Source organism: Oryctolagus cuniculus, chromosome 13, assembly GCF_964237555.1.
Source record: "Oryctolagus cuniculus chromosome 13, mOryCun1.1, whole genome shotgun sequence".
NCBI classification, from domain to species: Eukaryota; Metazoa; Chordata; class Mammalia; order Lagomorpha; family Leporidae; genus Oryctolagus; species Oryctolagus cuniculus.
This window is the reverse complement of record NC_091444.1, coordinates 54638169-54665323: the sequence shown is the minus strand read 5'-3', so window position 1 is coordinate 54665323 and position 27155 is coordinate 54638169. Positions and strand designations below refer to the sequence as shown.

The 27155-nt window shown below is 45.7% G+C and overlaps 1 protein-coding gene and 1 pseudogene across 4 annotated transcripts in view; one reads left to right on the top strand and one right to left on the bottom strand.

Moving 5' to 3' along the window:
• The window catches only part of TBCE (tubulin folding cofactor E), an 88387-nt gene extending 69905 nt beyond the window's left edge, over positions 1 to 18482 (bottom strand). For 3 of the 4 annotated variants that reach the window (XM_051820727.2, XM_051820728.2, XM_017347724.3), the window contains exons 1-2: positions 18294 to 18475; positions 4161 to 4284 (exon numbers count right to left, since the gene is read on the bottom strand). In XM_051820727.2, the coding sequence (XP_051676687.1) occupies positions 4161 to 4260 (100 nt within the window). In that variant the 5' untranslated portion in view covers positions 4261 to 4284; positions 18294 to 18475. Of the gene's footprint in view, positions 1 to 4160; positions 4285 to 18293 lie in introns of all 4 variants that reach the window. The other variant, XM_002717344.5, reaches the window with a different exon arrangement.
• On the top strand, positions 16345 to 26533 carry LOC138845080 (zinc finger protein 330-like; annotated as a pseudogene).
• The last annotated feature ends 622 nt before the right edge of the window (positions 26534 to 27155 follow it).

Sequence of the window (27155 nt, the reverse complement as noted above, 5' to 3'; positions counted from 1 at the left end):
GAGCAGGAGAGACAGAGAGAAAGGTCTTCCATCCACTGGTTCACTCCCCAAATGGCCGCAATGGCCAGAGCTAGGCCAATCTGTAGCTAGAAGCCAGGAGCTTCTTCAGGGTCTCCCAAGTGGGTGCAGGGAATCAAGCACTTATGCCATCTTCCACTGCTTTCATAGGCCATAAGCAGAGAGCTGGATTGAAAGAGGAGCAGCTGGGACACAACTGGGGTTGCAGGAGGAGGCTTAGCCTACTATACCATAGCGCCAGCCCCTCAACACACCATCTTTACTTACATCTAAACAATTTTTTTAAAGATTTCTATATTTATTTGAATGTCTGAGTCACACACACACACACACACAGAGAAAGATCTTTCATCCGTTGGTTCACTCCCCAATTAGCCACAAGGGCTGGAGCTCGCCGATTCAAAGCCAGGAGCCAGAAGCTTCTTCCGGGTCTCCCACGTGGGTGCAGGGGCCCAAGGACTTGGGCCATCTTCTACTGCTTTCCCAGGCCATAGCAGAGAGCTGGATTAAAAGTGGAGCAGCCAGGATATGAATCAGGGCCCATTTGAGATACAGGCACTACAGGCGGCAGCTTTACCTGCTACACCACAGCACTAGTTAAGATATGATACTTTCTGGGGGCTGGCACTGTGACACAGTGGGTTAACGCCCTGGCCTGAAGTGCCGGCATCCCATATGGGTGCCGGTTCGAGTCCCAGCTGCTCCACTTCTGATCCAGCTCTCTGCTATGACCTGGGAAAGCAGTGGAAGATGGTCCACTGCACCCACGTGGGAGACCCGGAAGAAGCTCCTGGCTCCTGGCTTCGGATCGGCACAGCTCTGGCCTTTGCAGCCATTTGGGGAGAGAACCATTAGATGGAAGACCTCTCTCTCTTTGCCTCTCCTCTCTCTGTGTAACTCTTTCAAATAAATAAATCTTTTTTAAAAAAAGATATGATACCTTTTTTTTTTTTTTTTTGACAGGCAGAGTGGACAGTGAGAGAGACAAAGAGAAAGGTCTTCCTTTTGCCGTTGATTCACCCTCCAATGGCCACCGCCAGTGCGCTGCGGCCGGCGCACCGCGCTGATCCGATGGCAGGAGCCAGGTGCTTCTCCTGGTCTCCCATGGGGTGCAGGGCCCAAGCTCTTGGGCCATTCTCCACTGCACTCCCTGGCCACAGCAGAGAGCTGGCCTGGAAGAGGGGCAACCGGGACAGAATCTGGCACCCCGACCAGGACTAGAACCCGGTGTGCCAGCACCGCAAGGTGGAGGATTAGCCTAGTGAGCCACGGTGCTGGCCTGATACTTTTTTTAAAACTGTATGAGGTTGTGGCCCGGGAGTGCAGTGGAGGATGGCCCCAGTGCTTGGGCCCTGAACCCCATGGGAGACCAGGATAAGCACCTGGCTCCTGCCATTGGATCAGCGTGGTGCGCCGAGCGTGGTGTGCCGGCCGCAGCGCGCCGGCCGCGGCAGCCATTGGAGGGTGAACCAACGGCAAAGGAAGACCTTTCTCTCTGTCTCTCTCTCTCTCACTGTCCGCTCTGCCTGTCAAAAAAAACCAAAAACAAACAAACAAAAAAAAAACAACAACAAAAAAAACCTGTATGAGGCTATCACAGAAATATCTTCAACTACAAACAGCCATTTCAAAAATTTTAGGACTGGCCGGCGCCGCAGCTCAATAATCTATTCCTCCGCCTGAGGCGCCGGTACACCGGGTTCTAGTCCCGGTCGGGGCGCCGGAGTCTGTCCGGGTTGCCCCTCTTCCAGCTCTCTGCTGTGGCCCTGGAAGGCAGTGGAGGATGGCCCAAGTGCTTGGGCCCTGCACCCACACAGGAGACCAGAAGAAGCATTTGGCTCCTGGCTTTGGATCAGTGTGGTGTGGATCAGCGGCCATTTGGGGGGTGAACCAATGGACAAGGAAGACCTTTCTCTCTCTTCTCTCTCTCTCTCACTGTCCACTCTGCCTGTCAAAAAAAAATTTTTTTTTAGGACTGGGGCCGGTGCTATGGCCTGGCGAGTGAAGCCACCACCTGCAGTGCCGGCATCCCATATGGGTGCCTGATCCAATCCCGGCTGCTCCACTTCCGAACCAACTCTGCTATGGCCTAGGAGGGCAGTAGAGGATGGCCCCAGTCCTTGCGCCTCTGCACCTATGTGGGAGACCCAGAAGCCCCTGGCTTTGGATCGGAGCAGCTCTGGCCATTGCAGCCAACTGCGGAGTAAACCAGCGGATGGAAGACCTCTCTCTCTCTGCCCCTCCTTCTCTCTTTGTGTAACTCTTTCAGGTAAATAATTAAATCTTTAAAAAACAAATATTCAGACTGTGGAATTTACTTTTTTGTTTTTAAAGATTTTATTTATTTGAGAGGTAGAGTTACAGACAGAGAGAGGGAGAGACAGAGAGGTCTTCTATCTGCTGGTTCACTCTCTAGATGGCCACAATGTCCAGAGCTGGGCGGATCCGAAACCAAGAGCCAGGAGCTTCTTCTGGCTCTCCCACGCATGCAGCTACAGGGGCTCACAGACTTGGGCCATCTTCCATTGCTTTCCCAGGCCAAGGGAGATAGCTGGATTGGAAGAGGAGCAGCCAGGACACAAACTGGTGCCCATATGGGATGCCAGCACTACAGGTGGATACTAAGCCCACTATGTCACAGCACAGGCCCTACTTTTTGCTTTTTAAAGATTTATTTATTGGTTGGCACTGTGGCTCACTAGGCTAATCCTCCGCCTGTGGTGCCAGCACCCCAGGTTCGAGTCCTGGTTGGGGCGCTGGATTCTGTCCCGGTTGCTCCTCTTCCAGTCCAGCTCTCTGCTGTGGCCCAGGAAGGCAATGGAGAATGGCCCAAGTGCTTGGGTCCTGTACCCGCATGGGAGACCAGGAAGAAGCATCTGGCTCCTGGCTTCGGATCAGCGCAACGTGCCAGCCATAGCAGCCATTTGGGGGGGGTGAACCAAGAAAAGGAAGACCTTTCTCTCTGTCTCTCTCACTGTCTAACTCTGCCTGTCAAAAAAAAAAAAAAAAAAAAAAAGATTTATTTATTTATTTGAAAGGTGGAGTTACAGAAAGGAAGAGGCAGAGACAGAGACAGAGAAGTCTTCCATCCACTGGTTCACTCCCCAACATGGCCACAACGGCCATGGCTCAGCCAGACTGAAACCAAGGAGCCAGGAGCTTCCTCTAAGTTTTCCACATGAGTGCAGGGGCCCAAGCCTTTGGCCATCCTCTGCTGCTTTTCCAGGCACATTAGCCAGGAGCTGGATCAGAAGTAGAGCAGCTGAGTCTTGAACTGGCACCCATATGGGATGCTGGCCCTATAAGTGATGATTTAACCTGCTATGCCTCAGTGCCGGCCCCTGAATTTACTTTTTAAATAATTTTTAAAATATTTATTTATTTACTTATTTGATACACAGAGCTAATATTGAGAGGGAGAGACAGACAGAGAGATAGATTTCATCCACTGGGTTCACTGTCCAAATGACCACAACGGCCAGGGCTGGGTCAGGCCAAAACCAAGAGCCTGGAACTCCATCCGGGCCTCCCAAGTGAATGGCACGGGCCCAAGTACTTGGGTTATTCTCCACTGCTTTCCTGGTAAGTTAGCAGGGAGCTGGATCAGAAGTGGAGCAGCCAGGAGTTTAACCAGCACTCATATGGGATAACAGCATCACAGATAGGGTTTAACCTACTGTGCCACCACACAGGCCCTTTCAAGAAAGTTTTTAAATGTTTTTACACCAGACAGTACATAGAGAGTGTTACACAACAAATTTAATAAATAAAAATTAAAATAATATGTAAGTGTTCATATTTGCTAAACAACCATTAAAGATATACACCCATATCATTGTATTTGTAAAATACCAACCAGGACTTACTTTATTTCTCGGTATTACTGCCTAAATAATACATTATAACAATAACATACATAGAGTTTACATTGTATTGAGTATTTTGATGAATCTAGAGATGATTTAAAGTATACATAGACAGGAAGACATGGGTAGGTTATATACAAATACTATACAATTTTATGTAAGGAACCTGAGCACCACCAAATTTTGGTATCCATGGATGCACAGGGAAGGGATCCTGAAACCAATCCCCTGAGGATGCCAAAGGACAATTACACACACACACACACACTTATTTACCTGCCACAGGAGGAACAATGCCAGAAAAACGCACTGTTGCAAGTTCTCCATTAACTTCAACTCTTCGCCCAATGACATCTGATGTCCCAGTGTCACTCATTATAATGTAGCCAAAATATGAGTCCTGGAAAGGGAATTATAACATTGATAAGAACTTAATGAAACTCCTTGAACAGATATTTTTTTCCTTATGCTTCATGTAGCTATTTAGTGCTTCTGCCCAACTCAGTCTTCATACTTCAGTGAAGAGAACTTGATGATTATGTACCGTACTTTATAGAAAATTGATTCTACTAAGTTTATTTTAATGGTTTAGTATTTTTAAAATCTTATTGTACTCCAATGAGTTCACATCACATGATCTGTCTATTCTGTCATTTACTGAAAGAGGTAGGAAGGACTAGAAGGGAAAAGACCAAAAATGATTGGGAAAAGACAAAGGGAATGTGCAACATGAGCAATGTTCTCTCCCCAGGAGGGGAGAAAAATATAAACCAACAGGTGCAGGAAGCAACATGCATAATATATGACAAATGAAATACAAAACTCTAGTGAAAATACAGAATCTTAAGAAGAGGGTAGGCATTTGGTCTGGCAGTTAAGACCTTAGTTAATACACCTATGTCCTGACTTCAACCTGGCTCCAGTTGCTGATTCTAGCTTCCTACTAATACAGACCCTGGGAGGTGGCAGTGATGGCTCAAGAAATTAGGTTCCTGGGGCCAGCGTTGTGGTGTAGCAGGCAAAGCCTCTGTCTTTGATGCTGGCTTCCCATAGGGGTTTAAGTTCAAGTCCCAGCTGCTCCACTTCTGATCCAGCTCCCTGTGAATAGCCTGGGTAAAGCAGTGGAAGAGGGTCCAAGTGTTTGGGCCTCTGCTACCTACATGGGAGACCCAAAAGAAGCTCCTGGCTTTGGCCTGGCTCAGCCCTGGCCATTGCAGCCATCTAGGGAATGAACCAGAAGATGGGAAAGCTCGCTCTCTCCCTCCCTAACTCTGACTTTCAAATAAATAAATCTGGAAGGCAGGAAGGCAGGAGGGAAGGAGGGAAGGAGGGAAGGAGGGAAGGAGGGAAGGAGGGAAGAGGGAAGGAGGGAAGGAGGGAAGGAGGGAGGGAAGGAGGGAGGGAGGGAGGGAGGGAGGGAGGGAGAAAGAAAGAAAAAGAAATTGGGTTTCCGGGACCTGTTTGGGAGACCTGACTGAGTTCCCAGCTCCAAGCTTCAGCCTAGCCCAGCCTGGCCACTGTGGTCTTTGGGGGGTGAAGGAGTTGGTAGTAAATTGTCTACCTCTCAAATAATTTTTTTTTATTTAAAAATAAAGAGTTCTTTAAGTGCACCTGAGAGAAAAGTTTCCATCTCTTAGAAATAACTAGATGCAACGCCCCCTCACAGAAGGCAGAGGAATGACCATTAACAGACCAATGAAACTCCACAAACAAGTCTGCTTCTTTGCCAAATGAAGTGCAAGGAGAAAAAGAAAGGAGGAGGGAAAATAGACATTGAAATAAATTTAAGAAATATATCAGGGCCAGCATTGCAGCTCAGCAGGTTAAGCTGCTGCCTACAATGCAGGCATCCTATATGGGCACTAGTTCAAGTCCTGCCTATGCCACTGCTCACCCAGGTCCCTGCTAATGCAACTTATAAAGCAGCAGATGACTGATATGAAAGACTCAGAAGGAGTTCCCGGCTCCTGGCTTCAGCCTGGCCAAGCCCCAGCTGTTGAGGCCATTGGGAAGTGAACTAATAGATGGAAGCTCCCCTCACCCTGCCCCTTAACTCTTTCAAATAAGTCTTTCACTTTAATATATATACACACCATGGATACATGGATTTTTTATTGGAATCTTAATTCAGAAAAAAATGCAAATAAACTGCTAAATAGATTATGAGAATATTGAAATTTTGAACATGGTACATTTGATGTTAGTAAAGGATAACTGTTGGAAGTTTAGCTGTGGGACTAGCATTGTGCCTGGTTCATTTCCTGGCTGCTTTATTACCAATCCAGCTCCCTGTTAATGGCCTGGGAAAAGCAGTGGAAGATGGCCCAAGTGCTTGGGCACCTGCACCCGCGTGGGAGACCTGGAATGAGCTCCTGGCTGCTGGCTTCAGCCTGACCCAGCCCCAGCCATTGCAGCCATTTGGGAAGTAAATCAGTGGATGGAAGCTCTCTCTGTCTCTCCCTCCCTCTGTATAACTCTTTCAAATAAAAAAAAAATTTTCTTAAAAAGATACATCACCAAAGAACTAGAATTAAATATATAGTTTGCCATTATTTGTGTTAGAAAAGAATATGTTTGCTTGTATAAGATATAATAAAGCTGTTGAGGGAGAGGCATTGTGCCACAGTAGCTTAAGCAGTCCCTTGGGACACCCACATCCCACATCTGAGTGGTTTCAGTCCCGGTTACTCCCCAAATACAGCTCTAGGAGGTAGCTGATGATGGCACCAGTGCTTAGGCTCCGCCTTCCACGTGGGAGAACTGGACGGAGTTCCTGACTCCTGGCTTTGGCCTGGCCCAGCCCCAACTGTTGCAGGCATTAGGGGAATGAACCAGCAGATGGAAAATCACTCTCTGTCTCTGTCTCTCCCTTTCTGTCACTCTGCCTTTCAAATAAATAAATAAATAAATAAATAAAAAAGAAGAAGAAGAAAAAGAAAAGCTTTTGCCAGTGGGAAGACTGGTAGAAATAAAAGGGAGCTGTTACCATATTCCCTTTGATACTTTTGAGTATCAACTATTAAAAAAAATAAAGTAGCCAGGTGGTTAAGTTGCTGCCTGGGTTGTCCATATCCCATATGGGAGTGCTTGTTTTAAGACCCACTACTGGGACCAGCTCTATGGTGTAGCGGGTAAAGCAGCCGCCTGCAGTGCAACATCCCATATGGGTGCCGGTTCAAGTCCCAGCTGCTCCGCTTCTGATCCAGCTCTCTGCTATGGCCTGGGAAAGCAGCAGAAGATGGCCCAACTCCTTGGGCCCCTGCACCCACGTGGGAGACCCAGAGGAAGCTCCTGGCTTTGGATTGGCACAGCTCCGGCTGTTGCGGCCATCTGGGGAGTGAACTAGCGGATGGAAGACCTCTCCCTCTGTCTCTCCTTCTCTCTGTGTAACTCTGACTTTCAAATAAATAAATAAATATTTTAAAAAATAATAAAAGACCCGCTACTCTGCTTTCGATCCAGATGGCTCAAATACTTGGGTCCCTGCTACCCACGTGGGAGAGTTGGATTGAGTTCTGAACTCCTGGCTTCAGCCTGGCCAGGCCCTGGTGATTGCAGGCATTTGGAGAAGTGAACCAGGGGATGGAAATCCTTGATCTCTGTGTGTTATCTCTCTGCTTTACAAATCAAATGAAAATAAATATTTAAAAATTAACTGGGCCAGCGCCGTGGCTCAACAGGCTAATCCTACGCCTTGCGGCGCTGGCACACCGGGTTCTAGTCCCGGTCGGGGCGCTGGATTCTGTCCCGGTTGCCCCTCTTCCAGGCCAGCTCTCTGCTATGGCCCGGGAGTGCAGTGGAGGATGGCCCAAGTGCTTGGGCCCTGCACCCGCATGGGAGACCAGGAGAAGCACCTGGCTCCTGGCTTTGGATCAGCGCGACGCGCCGGCTGCAGCGCCATGTGCCAGCTGCAGCACGCTGGCCACGGCGGCCATTGGAGGGTGAACCAACGGCAAAAGGAAGACCTTTCTCTCTCTCTCTCTCTGTCCACTCTGCCTGTCAAAAATAAAAATTAAAAAAAACAATTAAAAAAATTAACTGGAGGGGCCGGCACTGTGGTGTAAGGGGTAAAGCCGCCGCCTGTAGCACCAGCATCCCATATGGGTGCCAGTTCTAGTCTGCTCCACTTGGGCCGCTGCACCCACGTGGTAGACTCAGAAGAAGCTCCAGGCTCCTGGCTTCAGATCCGATCAGCTCTGGCCATTATGGCCAAATGGGGAATAAACCAGTAGATGGAAGACCTCTCCCTGTCTATACCTCTCTCTCTAACTCTTTCAAATAAATAAATAAATATATAAAAAAAAAAGAAAAGAAAAGAAAAGAAAAAGATTGGGGTGGGAATGTGGTACAAAAATTAAGACCCAGTTTGGAGGGCCAGGTTGTGGCACAGCAGGTAAAGCCACCTCCTGTGATGCTAGTATCCCATATTTGTGTCCCGGCTGCTCCACTTCCAAGTCAGCTCCCTGCTAATGACCTGGGAAAAGCAGCAGAAGGTGGCCCAAGTGCTTGGGCCCGTGCGACCCACATGGCGGACCCAGAAGAAGCTCCTGGATCCACCCTTTGTTTTTTTTTTTTTTTTTTAAGACTTATTTATTTATTTATTTATTCAATAATTAGAGAGAGACAGGGAGACAGGGAGAGACAGAGAGACCTTCCATGTGCTGGTTCACTCTTCCAGTGGCTGCAGTGGCCAGGGCTGAGGCAGGTGGAAGCCAGGAGCTTCATCCAGGTCTCCCATGTGAGTGGCAAGGGCTGAAGTATTTGGGCCATCTTTCACTGCTTTTCCCAGGCCATTATCAGGGAGCTGAACCAAAAGTGGAGCAGTTAGGATATGAACTGGTACCCATAAGGGATGCCCACATCGCAGGCAACAGCTTAACCTGCTACACCACAATGCCTACCCCATCACTCTGCCTTTCAAATAAATAAAATAAATCTTAAAAAAAAAAAAAAGCAGGGATGGCTGGCATTGTGGTACAGAAGATTGAGCCACTGCTATGACGCTGGCAGCCTACATCAGAGGTATGGTTCAAGTCCCAGCTGCTCCACTTCCAATCCATTGCCCAGCTAATGCAGCTGGAATAGCAGCAGATGCCTTGGCACTTGGGTCCCCACCACCCACATAGGAAATCTGAATGGAGTTCTTGATTCTGACTTGCTCCTGGCCATCACAGTCATTTGGGGAGTGAGTGAGTGGATGGAAGATCCTTGCTATTCTCTGTGTCACTCTGCCTTTAATTAAATAAAAGAAGTCTAAAAATAAATAAATAAATAAAGGATGCTCATGTTCCCTATCAGAGTGCCTGAGGCATTCTGCTATTCACTCTAGCTTCCAGTTAATGCAGACCCTGGGAGCAAGCAGTGATGTCTGGAGTAACTGGGTTCCTGTAACACACATTGGAGACCTGAATTGATTTCCCAGCTCTAGGCATCAACCTTGGCTCCGTGCAGTCTGTTTTGGGCATTTGGGAAGTGAACCAGTAAGAGTTCTCACTGTCTTATTTCTCTGTTTCTCAATTAACAGGGAAAAAAAAAAAAAAAAAGGTCCATGACAAAGTTCAAAGGCTTCATCAGACTACTAAAGGAAAAGAATAAATTAAGGGCCGGTGCCGCGGCTCACTAGGCTAATCCTCCGCCTTGAGGCGCCGGCACACTGGGTTCTAGTCCCGGTCAGGGCGCTGGATTCTGTCCCGGTTGCCCCTCTTTCAGGCCAGCTCTCTGCTGTGGCCAGGGAGTGCAGTGGAGGATGGCCCAAGTGCTTGGGCCCTGCACCCCATGGGAGACCAGAAGTACCTGGCTCCTGCCATCGGATCAGCGCGGTGCGCCGGCCGCGGCAGCCATTGGAGGGTGAACCAACGGCAAAGGAAGACCTTTCTCTCTGTCTCTCTCTCTCTCACTGTCCACTCTGCCTGTCAAAAAATAAATAAATAAATAAATAAATAAAAAAGAATAAATTAAGAAAATTTAAAAAGATGAAAGGAATTCAAGGCAGCATCAACAACATAACAAATTATTGAAACTAAACTATTTAGCACTTTGCAGAATGCTTTAATTTTTATCTCAATGGTATAGTACTAGTCAAAAACTATAATAATTTGTTACTGTTATTTTTAAAGAGTATAAAGATTGGGACTGGCACTGTGGTATAGCAGGTACAGTTCAAGCATCCTACATGGGCACTGGTTTGAGTCTCAGCTGCTCCACTTCTGATCCAGCTCCCTGCTTAGTGGCCTGAGAAAAGCAGCAGAGGATGGCCCAAGTTCTTGGGCCCCTGCACCTATTTGGGAGACCCAGAGAAAGCTCCTGGCCCCTGGCTTCTGCTTCATCCAGCCCTGGCCATTGTGGCCATCTAGGGCATGAACCAGCGGACAGAAGAGCCCTCTCTCTGTGTGTATGTGTGTCTCTTCCTCTTTCTCTGTAACTCTGACTTTCAAAATAAATAAATGAATCTAAAAAAAAAAAAAAAAAGAGTATAACGGTCTGTGGTTGGTGCTGTGGTACAGTGGCTTAAGCCACAGCTTAGGTGCCAGCAATCACATATTGGAATGCCTAGGATCAAGTCCTGCCCACATCTCTGATCCAGATTCCTAATAATGTACCTAGGAGGCCCAAGTACTTGGGTTCCTGACACCCACAGGAGAGACCCAGATGGATCTCCTGGCTCCCACCTGGCCCACCTGTGACTGTTGAGGGCATTTGGGAAGTGAAACAGTGGATGGAAGATCTCTTTCTGCCATTCTGCTTTTCAAATACATTAAAACACACACACACACACACACACACACACACACACACAGGGGACAGTGATGTGGTGTAGCAGGCAATTAGGCTGTGACGCCTGTTATGCCAGCATCCCATGTAGGCATAGGCACAAGTTGGAGTCCCAGCTGCTCCTATTCTGATACAGCTCCCTGCTAAGACCTAGGAAAGCAGCAGAGCCCATAACCCAGAGGTCCAAGTATTTGGACACCCACATGAGAGACCTAGAAGAGGCTACTGGCTCCTGGGCCCACCCCTGGCCTCTGCAGCCATTTGGAGGGTGAATCAGAGAATGGAAGATCGATCTCTCTCTCTCTTTCTCTCTCCTCCTCCTCCTCTCTGTAACTCTGCCTTCAAATAAATAAATAAATCTTTAAAAAACTCAAAAAAAATAGAGTAGAAGAAACAACCTGGAAAAGCTACTGTGGACAAAAAGCAAAAGTTCTACCTGCACTATTAAAATGGACCTCAATTATGTTCTGCCTTTTTCAGTCCAGCATCTTTTTTGCCAAGTACACTTTCCCTGCCTCCTGGGGCTGTCACTCCCTCATAGGGGTGGACACATGGCCCAAGACAGCCCATTGATAGCTCCTCACCTCTATCTCCTCGTTCCCAGCAACAGACCCATGTGTGAACACCCTAACCCAACCAGAGCCGATCTTCTAGGAAATGACATGGACCCTTTATGCAATCACTAGCTCTTTCTCCCAAGACCTTAAAAACAAGGGTATCTTGGCCAAAGGTGGGGGGGGGACCCTAATCTGAAAATAAGAACAGAGAGTTGACCCAGCTATGCCTAAAACCTTTTATTATCTTAGTTAAGTAAATTACTATCATTCCTTTGATTATACTGCTTTGAGCCTGGTTTCTTTCTTCTGCAAATCAAGGGATCCTGAAAAACATCTAATAATTCAAGTAATATTTCCTGTTATATAACATTATGTGGATATTTTGTGCAGCCACTCTGCTGGGTAAAATTTGTTGTTCCCAAATTTCAAGATATAAGGCACTGGATGATATTACTTCTCTGTATTTGTTTTCTCATCTATAAAATGTAGACAATAGTAGTATCCACTTCACAGGGCTGTTTTGACAATTGAGACACATATTAACAATTAATACAGTCAATAAATGTTAGCCATTTAGACAAGGGGAAATAATCAGTAAGTTCAAAGAAATATGTTACAAATTCAGAATGGTAGTAGCTGACATGGTAAATTTTAACCACAGTAAGCCTACTGCTCATAGTAGGTGTAGACTTGGGTATCAGTTATCACTTTTCCTATCTTCTTTGTTCATCAAGAGATCCAAAAAGCCAGGGCTGGCCTGGTGGTGCAGCAGGGTTAGCCACTGCCTATGTCAGCATCTCATTTGAGCGCTAGTTCAAGTCTTGGCTAATCCATGTCCGATCCAGTTCCCTGCTAATGTGCCTAGGAAAGCAGGAGAGGATGTCCTAACTGCTTGGGCAGCTGCCACCCTTATGGGAGATACAGATGGGAGTTCTAGGCTCCTGGCTTCAGCCTGGTCCAGCCATGGCTGTTGCAGCCATCTGGGGAGTGAACCAGCAGATGGAAGATCTCTTTCTCTTTTTTTCTGTCCCTCTCTTTAATTCTTCCTTTCAAATAAATAATTAAATAAATCTTTAAAAAAAATAAATTAAGGGGCTGGCGCTGTGGCACAGCAGGTTAATACTCTGGCCTGAAGCGCCGGCATCCCACGTGGGCGCCGGTTCGAGACCTGGCTACTCCACTTCTGATCCAGCTCTCTGCTATGGCCTGAGAAAGCAGTGGAAGATGGTCCAAGTCCTTGGGCCCCTGCACCCTCGTGGGAGACCTGGAAGAAGCTCCTGGCTTCAGATCAACGCAGCTCCAGCCATTGTGGCCAATTGGGGAGTGAACCATTGGAAGGAAGACCTCTCTCTCTCTCTCTCTCTGCCTCTCCTCTCTCTGTGTAACTCTTTCAACTAAAATAATAAATCTTTTTTAAAAATTAATTAATTGGCCAGCGCCGCGGCTCACTAGGCTAATCCTCCACCTTGCGGCACCGGCACACCGGGTTCTAGTCCCGGTCAGGGCGCTGGATTCTGTCCCGGTTGCCCCTCTTTCAGGCCAGCTCTCTGCTGTGGCCAGGGAGTGCAGTGGAGGATGGACCAAGTACTTGGGCCCTGCACCCCATGGGAGACCAGGAGAAGTACCTGGCTCCTGCCATCGGATCAGCGCAGTGCGCCGGCCGCGGCAGCCATTGGAGAGTGAACCAACGGCCAAGGAAGACCTTTCTCTCTGTCTCTCTCTCTCACTGTCCACTCTGCCTGTCCAAAAAAAAAAAAAAAAAAAAAAAAAAATTAAATTAATTAAAAAGGCATCTGATGCATGACAGAAAGGTTTTAAAAACATTGGAACTTCATGAATATTATAAAAAAGATTTTCCAATATAGATTCTATTACACTTTTAATTTATTTTTAAGTAACTTTCAAAATCATAAATCACTCCAATGTTCATTCTAAAGTACTGTTCACACACTGACACTATTTGTGACACCTCTCAAATAGAGAAAATCAACATCAATGAGAAATACACTTAAATGGGAGTTGGGGACTCTGGGTAATAATCGTGGCACAGGCACTAACAAAGTGTGAATCCTTACACACTTTAACCTTTCTGTCATGATGAAGAGCATAAGGAAGTAAAGACTCTAACAAGTAATTTAGTCTCACTGGGAGAGACAACTAACATCAAAACATTCAGACCTAAAATTAGGAATGCAAGGCGCAAATTCAGTGATGGAGGTGGATTAAGAGTGACAAAAGGTTTCACATGTAAACCATGCGCTACTTAATGATACAAATGGGCAGCTTATAAAACACCAGGAAGAGTATTCCAAGGAGGAATTATAAGAGGGTTTCATTGATTGGCGGTTCATGATGGAGACTAGGTGAAGAATGCAGGAACACCTATAAACATAAACCTATAAAAAGCCATTTGCTTTTTAATTACCAAAAAGTAATAATTAATCATTTCTAAGTGTGTAGTCAAATTTTAAACAAGCCTGTTATCCTTTTTCATTCTTCTAGTGAAATACATATAAGTTGTCATTGCAATCATCTTAAAGCATACACTTCAGTTGTATTAACTACACTTACACTGTGGTACAACCAATCTCCAATCTTTCTCATCTGCAAAACAGAAACTCTGCAGCCAAAACAGAAACCTCTACCATTTCCCCTTTCTCCCAGTCCCCACTTTGTTTCTGAGTTTGATTACTCTAGTTACCTCATACAAGAGGAATTAGCACTGGCTTCTAGAGGTTTATTCCATTTAGCATACCGTCCTGATATCCTTACACACATTGTACCTAATGCCAATGCCTGTGTAGAAATTGAACTACATACTCACAGAATTTCTTCACATATTGAATTATCTCATATCATTTTAAGTAGCATTCCCAAAGGGGCTGAAAGCATGTCTTCTCTCTAAAACACCAATGATCTAAATCCACACAATTTTATGATAAAACTATATATGAGATGGGGCTGGCGCTGTCACACAGCAGGTTAAGTGCTGCCATCACTTATGGGTGCTGGTTCAAGTCCCAACTGCTCCACTTCCAATCCAGCTCCCTGTTAATGCACGGAGGAAAGCAGTGGAGGATGGTCCAAGTAATTTGGCCCCTGCCACCCATGTGGGAGACCCAGAAGAAACTCCAGGGCCCTGGCTTCAGTGTGGTCGAGCCTCAGCCATTGAGGCCACTTCTCTAACTCAGACTTTCAAATAAAGAATATTTAAAAAATAAATGAGAGAGGCCAGCGCCATGGCTCATTAGGCTAATCCTCCGCCTGTGGTGCCAGCGCCCCGGGTTCTAGTCCCGGTTGGGGCACCGGTTCTGTCCCAGTTGCTCCTCTTCCAGTTAAGCTCTCTGCTGTGGCCCAGGAAGGTAGTGGAGAATGGCCCAAGTGCTTGGGTCCTACACTCGCATGGGAGACCAGGAGAAGCACCTGGCTCCTGGCTTCAGATCGGTGCAGTGCACCAGCCATAGCAGCCATTTTAGGGGTGAACCAACGGAAAGAAGACCTTTCTCTCTGTCTCTCTCACTGCCTAACTCTGCCTGTCAAAAAATAAATAAATAAATAAATAAAAGAATAAAAGTAACTAATGAAGTACTAAGACTCTTTACATCAACAAATCTTCCAAAGTCACTCCTGCACAAATTCATTTCATCTACTCCTTAAAATTGGAAAAGTATGTTTTCCCTTTCTGGTAGTCCCTACCTACTTTCTAAATAATGTTCATTTAACCCTTACGAATATTCATATTACTTTCTTTTAACATTTTTTAAAATTTTATTTATTTGAAAAAGTTACAAAGAGAGGTAGAGACAGGGAGAGAGAAATCTTCTACCTACTGCTTCACTCCCCAAGTGGCCACAACGGCTGGAACTGAGTATATTTGAAGCTAAGAGCCAGCAGCTTCTTCCAGGTCTCCCACGTGGCTGCAGGGGACCAAGGACTTAGGCCATCCTCCACTGCTTTCCCAGGTGCATTAATAGAGAGCTGGATCAGAAGTGGAATAGCCAGGACTCAAAACAGCACCCATATGGGATGCCGGCACTGCAGCCTGGGGTTTTAACCCGCTGCGCCACAGCACTGGCCCATCATATTACTTTTAAATTGTCTAACCTGCACCTATTACCAGCAAAATGCCAAGGTAGGAAAAGTATCATAAAACTTTTATAAACTTTGAAGTACTGGGGCCAGTGCTTTGGCATAATAGGTTAGGCTTCTGCCTGCAGTACCGGCATTCCATGTGAGTGCCAGTTCCCGTCCTGGCTGCTCCTCTTCCAAATCTGCTCCCTGCTGGTGGCCCAGGAGAGCAGTGGAGTATGGCCCAAGTGCTTGGGCCTCTGTGTCCATGTGGGAAACCCAGAGAAGGCTCTTGGCTCCCAGCTTTGGATCGGTCCAGCTCTGGCCATTGCAGCCATTTGGGGAGTGAACCAGCAGATGGAAGATCTTTCTCTCTGTCTTCCCCTCTCTCTGCCTGTAACTCTATCTCTCAAATAAATAAATAAAACCTTAAATGAAAAAAAAAAAAAAAACTCTGAAGTACTAAGTATACAATAGTCTATTAAAATGCATGATAAATTGATTTAAATAAACCAAAAAGAAAAAAAAAAACACCAGAAAATAGTAATAATTACTAGTTTTATTGTTGAACATCCACACCTTGTAAGAATAATTAAATTATGAGATGATCCAGGAAGTCTGTTTAAAATCAGCAGCTTAAAGGTTAAAGCAATATTTTTCCGCAGGGTTAAATTTCGGATTAGATTCAGTTAAAAATTCACAGTAAATTTACACGTAAATGTAAGCCACTGTAAGTACAGAAGAGTATAGAGTGTATCTTCCAAACAAGTAGATGAGGAAAAGTGAAAAAATAAACTTCAATCCAAAAAATAAAAGGAGAAAAAAATGCAGAAAGTACAAACTGTAAGATAGCAGAAAAAGTCTAAATTCACTCACTCAACAATCATAGAATGGCAACAAAAACCAGATGGTGTTTTTAGGCTCTAGGTATACGCAGGAAATCAAAATCATTAAAAAAAAAAAAACTTGCCCTCAATTAGTTTCTATTGTAGAGTAGAAAACTTAACAAATGAAATAAATGAATAAATCACACAGCATGACATCTGATGATGAGCACAAGGACAATGCATCCAATGGAAACCCTTGAGGACTGCGGAAGCCTTGTCAGGAAAGGCATCACTGAGCAGGTAATATTCCAAAACATGAGAAAGAGATAAGATATCAAACCGTGTGGACAAATGGAGTAAGACCATTACAGGCAAAGGAACAGCAAGTGCAAATATCCTGAGGAGGTTAGAGTAGAACAAACAGGAGTAAGAGGTAAGACCAGACATGAAGCAGAACCGAGTCATACAAGACCCAAGGGACCACACTGAAACTCTGGCTTTTACTCTGAGTTAAAGCAGTAGTCCTTGGAGGATATCATTGAGAGGACAAAGATGATCTGATTTATTTTCTTTAGGAGGGTCACTCTAGATGCCGTGATGTAGACTGAAAGAGGAAGCAGCAGACTAGTCAGATGGCTAATGCAACAACACAAGTGACAATCCTAACTTGGACAAGTGAAGGTGGTGGGAAGAGCTGAGAGGGGCTGGCGCTGTGACGTAGTGGGTAAAGCCACTGCCTGTGACGCCAGCATTCCAGACGGGTGCCAGTTCAAGTCCTGGCTGCTCCACTTCCAATCCAGCTCCCTGCTAATGCACCCGAGTCAGACACCCACATACCATACTGGAGGGTCGGGGTTTGAATCCTGGCCCCAGGTCGGATTCCAGCCTCCAGCTGATGTGCACCCTGCGGGGGCAACACGTGACGCTCAAGTGGTTGGGGCCTTGTTACCTGCACGCAAGGCCTGGATTGAGTTCCCACTTCTGGGCTTCTAGGGAATGAAACAATGGAATATTGCTATCTCTGTCACTGTTTTGCTCATACTTCCTTTTTTTTTTTTTTTTAAGATTTTATTTATGTATTTGAGAGGTAGAGTTACAGACAGTGAAACAGAGAGAGAGAAAGAGAGAGAGGTATTCCATCACCTGGTCCACTCCCCAAATGGCCACAAGTGCCAGAGCCCCGTCGATCTGAAGCCAGAAGCCAAGAGCTTCTTCCTGGTCTCCCACGTGGATGCAGGGGCCCAAGCACTTGGGCCATCTTCCATTGCTTTCCCAGGACACAGCAGAGAGCTGAATCAGAAGTGGAGCAGCCGGGACATGAACCGGCGACTATATGGGATGCTGGCACTGCAGGTAGAGGCTTAACCTACTGCACTGCAGTGCCGACTCCTCTCATTCTTTCAAATAAGATTAAAAAACAAAACAAAACAAAACAAAAAAAAAACTCCAGCAATATGCTGCTTACAACAGCATAAAAAAATACGAGCATAGAGAAAAGTCAAAAGTTAAAAAGACGTCAAGTTATTCATAACCTGAGCGGGCCTCAACAGAGAGCTAAACATCTCGCATCTCTACCATCTCCAACTCCTCTGTCGCTTAACAGTTTGGCATCTGTTTACCCTGTTTTCCCGACACACTGCTTCTTGCGGATTGGGATGTCACACCCTCACATCTAAAGACAACCACATCTTAGAACAGCATCCAGTTGGTAGGAAGCGCAGTGTACTGAACGCTACTTCTCTTTCACCCCAAATGTTAACTAAATGGGAGAACGGGCTGTTTCTCTCCCACGATGACACCAAGTAAAGTTGTTGGTCGCCTGTACCAATTTCTCCTCTTCCAAAGTGGCATGCCAATCCTCCGTGAGAAGCTTAGCAAACAGGGGATCACGTTCCGCTGCTCCTAAATAAGGCTTTTCACCGAGCTGCCAAACCAGCCTGCCCGCCCCGGGATCAGGCCAGAGCCCCCCCTTGCCCCAGCACACCCGCACTCCCCGCACTCCCTCCAGGACCGCAAAGAATGCGCTTAAAGCCCCGGGGAGCAGGCAACGCCCAACTCTGGCAACCTGGGGAGGCTCTAGGAAAGAAACAAAAAAAGACACCAAGAGCACTGCAGGATGACGCGCTGGGAAAGAGTCAGCCAGAAATGCTCGGCTCCCCCAGCTCTTCAAACTCCCAGGAGCTCACCTGCTGTGCCAGCGGTCTGCGAGCCAGCCCCTCGCGCGCGCCTATCCCAGTCTCTTAACTTCCGGCTCCAGTAGGAAGTGCGGTAGAAAGACTGGAAGTCCCGCCTCCGCGGAAAGTGAGCGACGGCCGCGGACGCTGCGAGCATTATTAACGCTGGAGGCCTGGTCAGCGCACCCAAGACCAAACTCCGCCCCGGTGCCGCCCCAGTGATTGGCTTGGGGCTGAAGCTTGGGATGACAGAGCAACTTAGTGCGTGTCCCTGTTGCAGTTTGCTTGATATTACGAAAGCGTGTTATTTTATACCCGTATGAGATTCATCTGCATGCTTATTGAGAGTCTACCACGCAGGAGACATGTGGTGGAGACAGTTTTGATGCCTCTAAAACTGACCGCCCCCCCCCCAAAAAAAGTTGTTCTTATTAATCAGTTAACACATAAGGCAGAATTAAAGTAAATGCCAAAAATAAAGTAAATGTAATTATTGAAAAGGAAAAACCAACTAACTACAGGAACCCGAGTCTGACCTAGTGGTTAAGACGCCTGTTGGGGCGCCTGCGTCCTCTATGAAGCTCCTGCTGCTCTGCTCCCAGTGCCAGCTTCCTGGTTATGGCTCAAATTCATATACACCCAGAGGGGAGGCCTGGGCTTGATTCCTGGCTTAGAGCTGAGTGAACCGGTGGATTGGGGGGGAGCATTCCTGCTCCCTTGCACTCTTGCTGTCTCGCTCTCCCCCCCCCTCCCCCTCCCATCCCAAATAAGTTTAAAAAAAATTAAAATGTCAAATGTGATTCTAGACAACGTATAAAAAAAAGAAAAACTACCTTAGAGATGTGAATTTCTTTTTTTTTTAAGATTTATTTATTTATTTGGAAGAGTTTCAGAGAGATAGAGAGAGAGAGAAAGAGAGAGAGAGAGAGAGAATGAGACTGACTTCCATCCACTAGTTCACTCCCTGAATGACCACAACAGCTGGCCGGAGCTGCACCTATCCAAAGCCAGGATCCAGGAGCTTCTTCTGGGTCTTTCACGCCGGTGAAGGGGCCTAATCACTTGGTTCTTCTTCCACTGCTTTCCCAGGCCATAGCAGAGAGCTGGATTGGATGTGGAGCAGCCAGGACTCAAACTGGCGCCCATATGGGATGCTGGCACTGCAGGTGGCAGCCTTACTCGCTAGGCCACAGTGCCAGCCCCGAGGTAATAGTCTTGCTGAACGTTAAAGTTTGAGCATATTTCAACAGGTAGAAATAGATACCCATTGAGAATCCAGAACGCAGACTGAGAAAGTTTGTTCCCTAAAATAACTTGAAGAAGCTTTGCTGTTGGAAATTCCAGCAGTAAGAATGGAACATCCCACCCTGGCCTGAAGGATGTGCACCATCATGTGGGTCATTTTGACACCTTCCTCATCCAAGTATAGAGCTCCAAATAAAGGGCTTTCAGATACAACATCTCACTTTTGTTTTAACTTTAGTTTCAAGGACTCGAGACCTTGAAGCAGCATCATAGCCCAAGCCTGAGCCTAATGCTTAAACTCTAGCAAATCCCTGCTACCTCATCTCTTCATTTTTTTTTTTAACTTAGATATCCTTAGTTCTGTTGAAACACAAGGAAGTCCAGGTAAACAGGTTAAATGCTGTGTATTAACATCTATGCTGTATCTGTGTTTCTATGACAACCAGGCAGAGCCTGGTGGCTGATACATTTTCTGCCATGTAACTCCTTGGCTGACAGCCACTATTGTGTAAATCCTGGATAGACAGAGGCCAGTGCTTCTGTTATTGGCTGCTGCTGTTGCTGCTGATGCTGGGTAAAGCATGTCCCGTCTACCATCGGATCCATGAGTGTTCTTCCAGTTTCCAGGCTCTGAGCGCTTCCATGTCCAAGGTGGCTGAGCACAGATCCAACATCTCTGGTGTGTGACTGCCCTTGTTTCAGCAAGTTAATAAACCCAACTCTGTTGGACTACAAATGGTCATTATCAAATGGCCTTTATCATGATCTAACTATGTCTCCTGCATTCATGAAGGTTAGCAAGCACCTTCAGCCTCAACTTAGACAAAACCTGAAGCAGAACAAAGGTTGATTATTTACTGAGGTTCATCTGTGCCCTGAAAAGATCTCTGGGCTTTTTAACATGAAAGTGCTTAAACTACCTTTTTTGTAGAGAAAGACCAGTTTTGTTTATATTTATTTATTTATTTTATAGATTTAAAGAGAGGCAAAGAAGGAGAGACAGAAACAGAGACAGAGAGATCTTCCATTTGCTAGTTCACTCCCCGAATGTCTACAATAGCCAGCTGAGCAAGGCTGAAGCCAGGAGCCAGGAGCTTAATCTGGGTCTCCTATATGGGTGCAGAGACCCAAACACTTGGACCATCTTCTGCTGCTCTCCCAGGTGCATTAGCAGGGACCTGGATCATGAGTGGAGCAGATGGGACACAAAATGGCACTCATATGGGATGCCCAGTGTCTTAACCTACCACACCACAATGCTGGCCCAAGAAAAAGTAGTTTTTGAAAATCACTTGCATCCACTAAATTCAGACCAGCCCCACAACAGATATATAAAACACAAATCTTCCTTTTCTTTGTAAAATACTTCTTTCTCTCCATTAAATTGTGGCAATACTTGCCTAGTTTCACTTAAACTGAAAGGATGCCTCTTTCCTGTCAGTCTTTGCACATTGATCCAGTGCACTGCCACCTCAATCGGGTTACTGTCTTACTTTCTCTGCTAAACTTCTCCCATAAAAGAAATCTATACACTCTGCCTCTCATTCCTCACTTCTCACTTTAATCCTTTTCAGCCAAGCCTTCGGGCTTTTCTCCTCACTCAGTCCTTCCAAAATTACTTTCTCTGAAGTCATCAGTTGGGGCCAGCGCAGTGGCATAGTAAAGCTGCCGCCTGCAGTGCCAGCATCCCATATGGGCACCAGTTCGAGTCCTGGCTGCTCCACTTCCGATCCAGCTCTCTGCTATGGCTTGGGAAAGCAGTAGAGGATGCCCCAAGTCCTTGGGCCTTTGCACCCACATGGGAAGATCTGGAAGAAGTTTCTGGCTCCTGGCTTCAAATCAGTGCAGCTCTGGCCATTGTGGCCAATTTGGGAGTGAACCAGAGGATGGAAGACCTCTCTCTCTCTGCCTCTCCTTCTCTCTCTGTGTAACTCTTTCAAATAAATAAATATTAAAAAAAAAAAAACATGTGGGGGCACATCTGCCCGTGGACTTGCGCTTGTATGGCGTGTTCCTGCTTCCTTTAAAAAAAAGTCATCAGTGACTTGAAATCACTGGATTTCTCTCCCTGCATTCCAGATTTCTTTATAACATAGGCTTACAGAATTCATTATTTTCCTTTGTTATAAAAAAAGAAAAAAAGTAAAGCATTGTGGGAAAAAAAGCTCAAACTTGAAAGTCAAGTATTTTCATTGCAGTTCATCCTGTGTCTCATGACTCATGCCTTAAGTAACTATTCAGTAAGTGCCAGCTTTACAGTAAACATTCTTTTTAAGCCCTGGCTATCTAGCAGTGAAACTGAAATGCAGTCCTGGAGAAACATATGTTCAAATGGTGTGAGACATAAATAAATACATAATTTCAAGTTGTGCAAAGTGCAATAAAATAAGTAGATGGGAGAGGACAACAAAGTAGGAGAGTAGAGGGAGGTGAACCTCAAAGGTGTATTTGACCTGAGAGCTACAAGAGAAGGATCCAGTAATAGAGAAAAACTGGAGGAAACGCATTGCAGCCCTAAAGAATGGCAAATGTGGAAGTCCTGAGCAGGCAAGTACTGATTTACAGCTTTTCAAGATCTTTCTAGTGCCACAGGTTAAAGGCAGCGGAGAGGGAAGTGGTTGAGCAGAGAGGCCACTTAAGAGCAATCATAGCAGGCCTACTTGTGGCGCAGCAGGTTAAGCATCTGCTTGCAACGCTGCACGCCATACAGGAGTGCCAATTTGAGTCTTGACTGCTCCGCTCCTGAACCAGTTTCCTGCTAATGTGTCTGGAAAAACAGTGGAAAATTGTCCAAGTACTTGGGCCCCTGTCATTCCTATGGGAGATCTGGTTGGAGTTCCATGCTCCTGGCTTTGTCCTGGCTCAGCCCTGGCCTTTGTGGCCATTTAAGGAGTGAGCCAGCAGATGGAAGATCTCTTTCTCTTTCTGTCTCTTACTCTTTCTCCGGCACTCTGCCTTTCAAATAGGTAAGTTGTTTTTTTTTTTTTTTTTTTAAGAGCTATTGTAGCCTTTTTTTTTTTTTTTTTTTTTTTTTTTTTTTGACAGGCAGAGTTAGACAGTGAGAGAGGGACAGAGAGAAAGGCCTTCCTTTTCTGTTGGCTCACCCCCCAAATGGCCACCACGGCCAGCACGCTGCGGCCGGCACGCTGCGCCGATCTGAAGCCAGGAGCCAGGCGCTTCCTCCTGGTCTCCCATGCGGGTGCAGGGCCCAAGAACCTGGGTCATCCTCCACTGCCTTCCCGGGCCACAGCAGAGAGCCGAAGAGGAGCAACTGGGACAGAATCCAGTGCCCCAACCGGGACTAGAACCCCGGGGTGCCGGCGCCACAGGCAGAGGATTAGCCAAGTGAGCCACAGCGCCAGCCCTATTGTAGCCATTTCATCTAGAGCACACACACACACACACACACACACACAACAAAGGTGGTTTAAATCAGAGAGGTAGGCGCAAAACAGGAAGACTGGGGTTGCAACTTAGAGGTCAAGTAAGATAAGAGACAGTGGTTAGTTTGGATTTTGCAAGATAAATGTCAGTGTTCCTGACAAGGAGTGTTGACAGAATGGTGGACTCAAAGCCAGACTGGAATGAGTTAAAGTGGAAAGAAAATTGAAAGAACATAAGCCAGATGACCTTTCTAAAAAGTGACCTCTGTACCAAATGCAGCAAACATTTTTCAGTCAGTATCATGTTGGATGTCTCTGCTGCATTTATACTTTGACAGTTCACTACTTGAAGCTAGACGTTCAGTGGTTCCTTTTTCTTCTTTCTGGAGTGTGTGGGTGTGAAGGGAATGTTACAAACCACTTTGGAAAGCTGATCAATAGTACCCATATGCATGCAAATTTTTTTTGCACATGATTTCAGTGAGTTCATCAGTCCTTCCAAGTCCATCAAGAAGCCCTGAATGAGACCATGGGTCCCAGATCAAGAATACTGTATCCTTATTTGGCTGGCCTCTTCTTCCCTCCTGGGTTCCTCATTCCCTTACTTTCTCTCTCCTGGCATCAGTTCAGTCTTCTGCTCTTCTTGTTCACCCTCTCAGGGGCCCATCCACTTTCTTGATTTTTGTTATTGGAGCAGTGACACCAATTTTAGTCAAGAACATGTTGGAGTTGTAGAGTAACTTGAAAGAAGATCAAGACCAGTTAAGCTCACTAAATTTTGGGAAATTTACTTTTTAAAATTTACTTATTTTGAAAGAGAGAGAGAGAGAAATTGAACATCTACTGGTTCACATCCCAAATGTCTGCAACAGCTGGGGCTCGCCAGGTTGAAGCCAGAAAACTAGAATTCAATCCAGGTATCCCTTATGAATGGCAAGGACTAAGTAGGTAAGCCATCACCTGCTGTCTCCCAGGGTATGCATGAGCAGGAAGCTAGATCAGAAGTGGAGCCAGGACTTGAATCTAGGGACTCTGATAATGGAATGTTGACGTCCTAAGCAATGTCTTTAGCCACTTAGCCAAACACCCACCCCTTGGAGATTTCTTTGATCTCAGTGTTGCTAGACATCAAAGGAATTTAGGTTATGAATAATTCTTCATAAGACCAATCTAAAAAAAGGTTTATATGAGAAAAAAATCAATCTGGCCCACCTCCTAGTGCCTGAAACCATCTGTGTCTGTCTTCCTAGGTCCTCCTAGCTCCTTTCCTGGAGTCGTGGCTCTCAAGCTGGATTTACTGTGGTAGTGGGCAGCCTCACAACATTCCCTGTCACTCAGCCCTGGGAGTGAGCCCAGCCTCCCCACGAGGGGAAGCAAGGTCAGCCTGGTGCCCACATGAGAAGGAGGGGGAAATGCCTAAAAAACAAGAGCGGTGTGAGGAAGAAGGTTAGAAACAAGAAACACAACTAAGAGCATCAAGAAAAGTACTGTAGATTTAGCTAAATACCCATGAATGCCAGAGATGGCAGAAGAATAGAGCGTTTTGCTATTCTTATAATGCTGTACAGAAGTTATCAGTTTGTGCACAGTGTGGAAAAACAGCGTTCATGGTGAAGTCTTCTGATTATGTCAAAAAGCATGCTGGCATGTACAGTACAATGGTGGTGCACGCTAAGATTTCTGGGAAGCACAAGTATGCCATGGTGGCAAATGTCTCAGTATACTTGCCTGTGCCAGTCCTTTAACTGATGTTGAGTGTGCTGAGTGTGAATGAGGTTATGGGATCATGGAGGCAGAATATTCAAATTCAATTGCTCTTTTTGCCATAACTTTCTCTGTAAAGATGATCAATTTGGATATCAAGCCAGCTGCCAGGTTTTAGAGGCAGAAACATTGAAATGTGCTTCATGCATTTGGCTTTGTCAGCATTCGTATTATGTCCATGTGTAAGGCTTGTTTCTGTGATGATCCTACAAGGGGCAAAGTGTTCAAGCAAGACAAAGGAAAACAGCCTCCTTGCCTTAAAGGTGGACATGAAACTCAGGAGACCAAGGATCTCAGCATGTCAACATGCTCCTTAAAATTTGGCAGGCAGGCTGGAGGTGAACAGGGTAATGAGGAAAAAAAAGGGGGTGGGGATGCACAAAGGAGCTTCTGGGTATGCTGCGTACTGGGAGAAACTTTCATCTGTCAAATATGGGGAGTGCGGCTACCATGGTGAGAAAGAGGGTGAGGATGAAGCAGAGAATGAGGAGGAGAAGGAGGAAGGCAGAAAAGATTCAAATGCTGAGTCATCAGAAACGTGAATTGAGCAAGGACCTATGCCAGTGGTTATGCACACTATGAGGAGCAAGAGAACCAGGAGAGCTGCTTGCCTGTTGGTGACCACGTGAGAGACGAGGAGAAATGTGTGTTTGCTGGATGGAGGCAGATGTACAGATGTTCAAAACAATATCACTGGGGCCGGTGCTGTCTCTCACATGGTCTTCAATAATGAGCCGCGGCACCGGCCTTTCTTTCTTTTTGAATACATCTGGTATTTCACATAAAAAAAAGAAAAGTATCAAAAGCTACTTTTCTCATCGCATAAATTCCCAAACTTCTAGATCCTTCCTCCTCCCTTCTTCCTCAAAAGCAATGAGCCATTTGCTGGGAGTGCAACAGCAGCAGATCAAAGTATTCTCCAGTCTTCTTCATTTGAACTTTTGACACTTTCTGACCTGCCACTATTCCTTTTGGCATGCGGATTATGATGGCTGATTTTATTTATTTATGAAAATATTTATTTGACAGGGAGGGAGGGTGGGAGGGAGAGTGAGTGAGAGAGAGAGAGAGAGGGAGAGAGATCCCTGATTCACTCCCCCAGATGCTGTCAAAAGAGCTGCGTCAGGCTGAAGCCAGATCAGAACTCAACTAGGACTCCCATGTGGGTGGCACAGACCCAGGTAGCTGAGCCATCACCTGCTGCCTCCCAGGGGTGCAGAAGCATGCCAGGACTTGAACCCAGGCACTCCTATATGGAATGCAAGTGTCCTTAGAGGCATCTTAACCATTGTACCAAAAACCTACTCTCCTTTTATTTAACTTACAAAAACTGTGTACAACATGATGTGTTAAAATAGATGTACATTGTGGAATGGTTAAGTGAAGTTAATGAACATATTCATTACCTCATTTTTTTTGATGGGAAGAACACTTAAAATGTACTCTCTACGATTTTCAAGAATACATTATTAACTATTGTCACCATGCTGTAAAATAGGTTTCCTGAACTTATTTCTCCTAACTGAAATTTTATGTCATTTGTCCAACATCTCCCTTCCCAACCCCACCAGCCCCTGGTGATCACTATTCTCAGTTTCAATTAGTCCAACCTTTTTAGATTCCACATATGCACTTAAGTGAGAACATGCAGTATTTGTCTGTGCCTGGCATATTTTGCTTAGCATAATGTCTTCTGGGTTTCTCCCAGAAGGATTTCCTTCTTTTTAAAGTTGAATAGTATTCCATTGTGTATAGATACCACTTTTCTTTATCATTTCATTCTTTGATCAACGTAGGTTGATTCCCAGCCTTGGCTATTACAATGAACAAGACAGTGAGATTATCTCCTTGACATCCTAATTTCATTTCCTTTGGCTGTATACCCAGTAGTTGGATTGCTGGATCATGATAGCTCTATTTTTAATTTTTAAAAAAAGATTTATTTAATCATTTATTTATTTTAAAAACAAAGTAGGAGAAAGAGAGACATATTTTGCATCTGCTGGCTCACTCCCCAAATAGTTACAAGCGCCAGAGCTAAGCTAGGAGTCCAGTACTCTATCTCAATCTCCCAAGTAATTGGGCCATCTTCCACTGCTTTCCCAGGCCCATTAGCAGGCGGATCAACCAGGACTCAAATGGGTACTCTGATAGGGGAAAGCAGAGTTGCAAACTGGTGGGTTAACCAGATGCACTACAATGCTGACCCATTTTTAGTTTTTTGTTGCATTCTCATACTGTCTTCATAATGGTTATAGAACAATTCTTTCAAATCAATCTCTCCATATATGGATATATGCATATATGATATCGGAAGTGACACCCTAAAATATATACGAAAATGTGGCCCCCTAAAGATCCCCAGAAGCACCGTCTGGGATGCCACATGTTACCAGAATTTGGGGTGCCACACGATATCACCATATGCTTATTAATAAATCCCCAATATTAATAAACCCGAGAGGGTTCTTGCCTAATATTT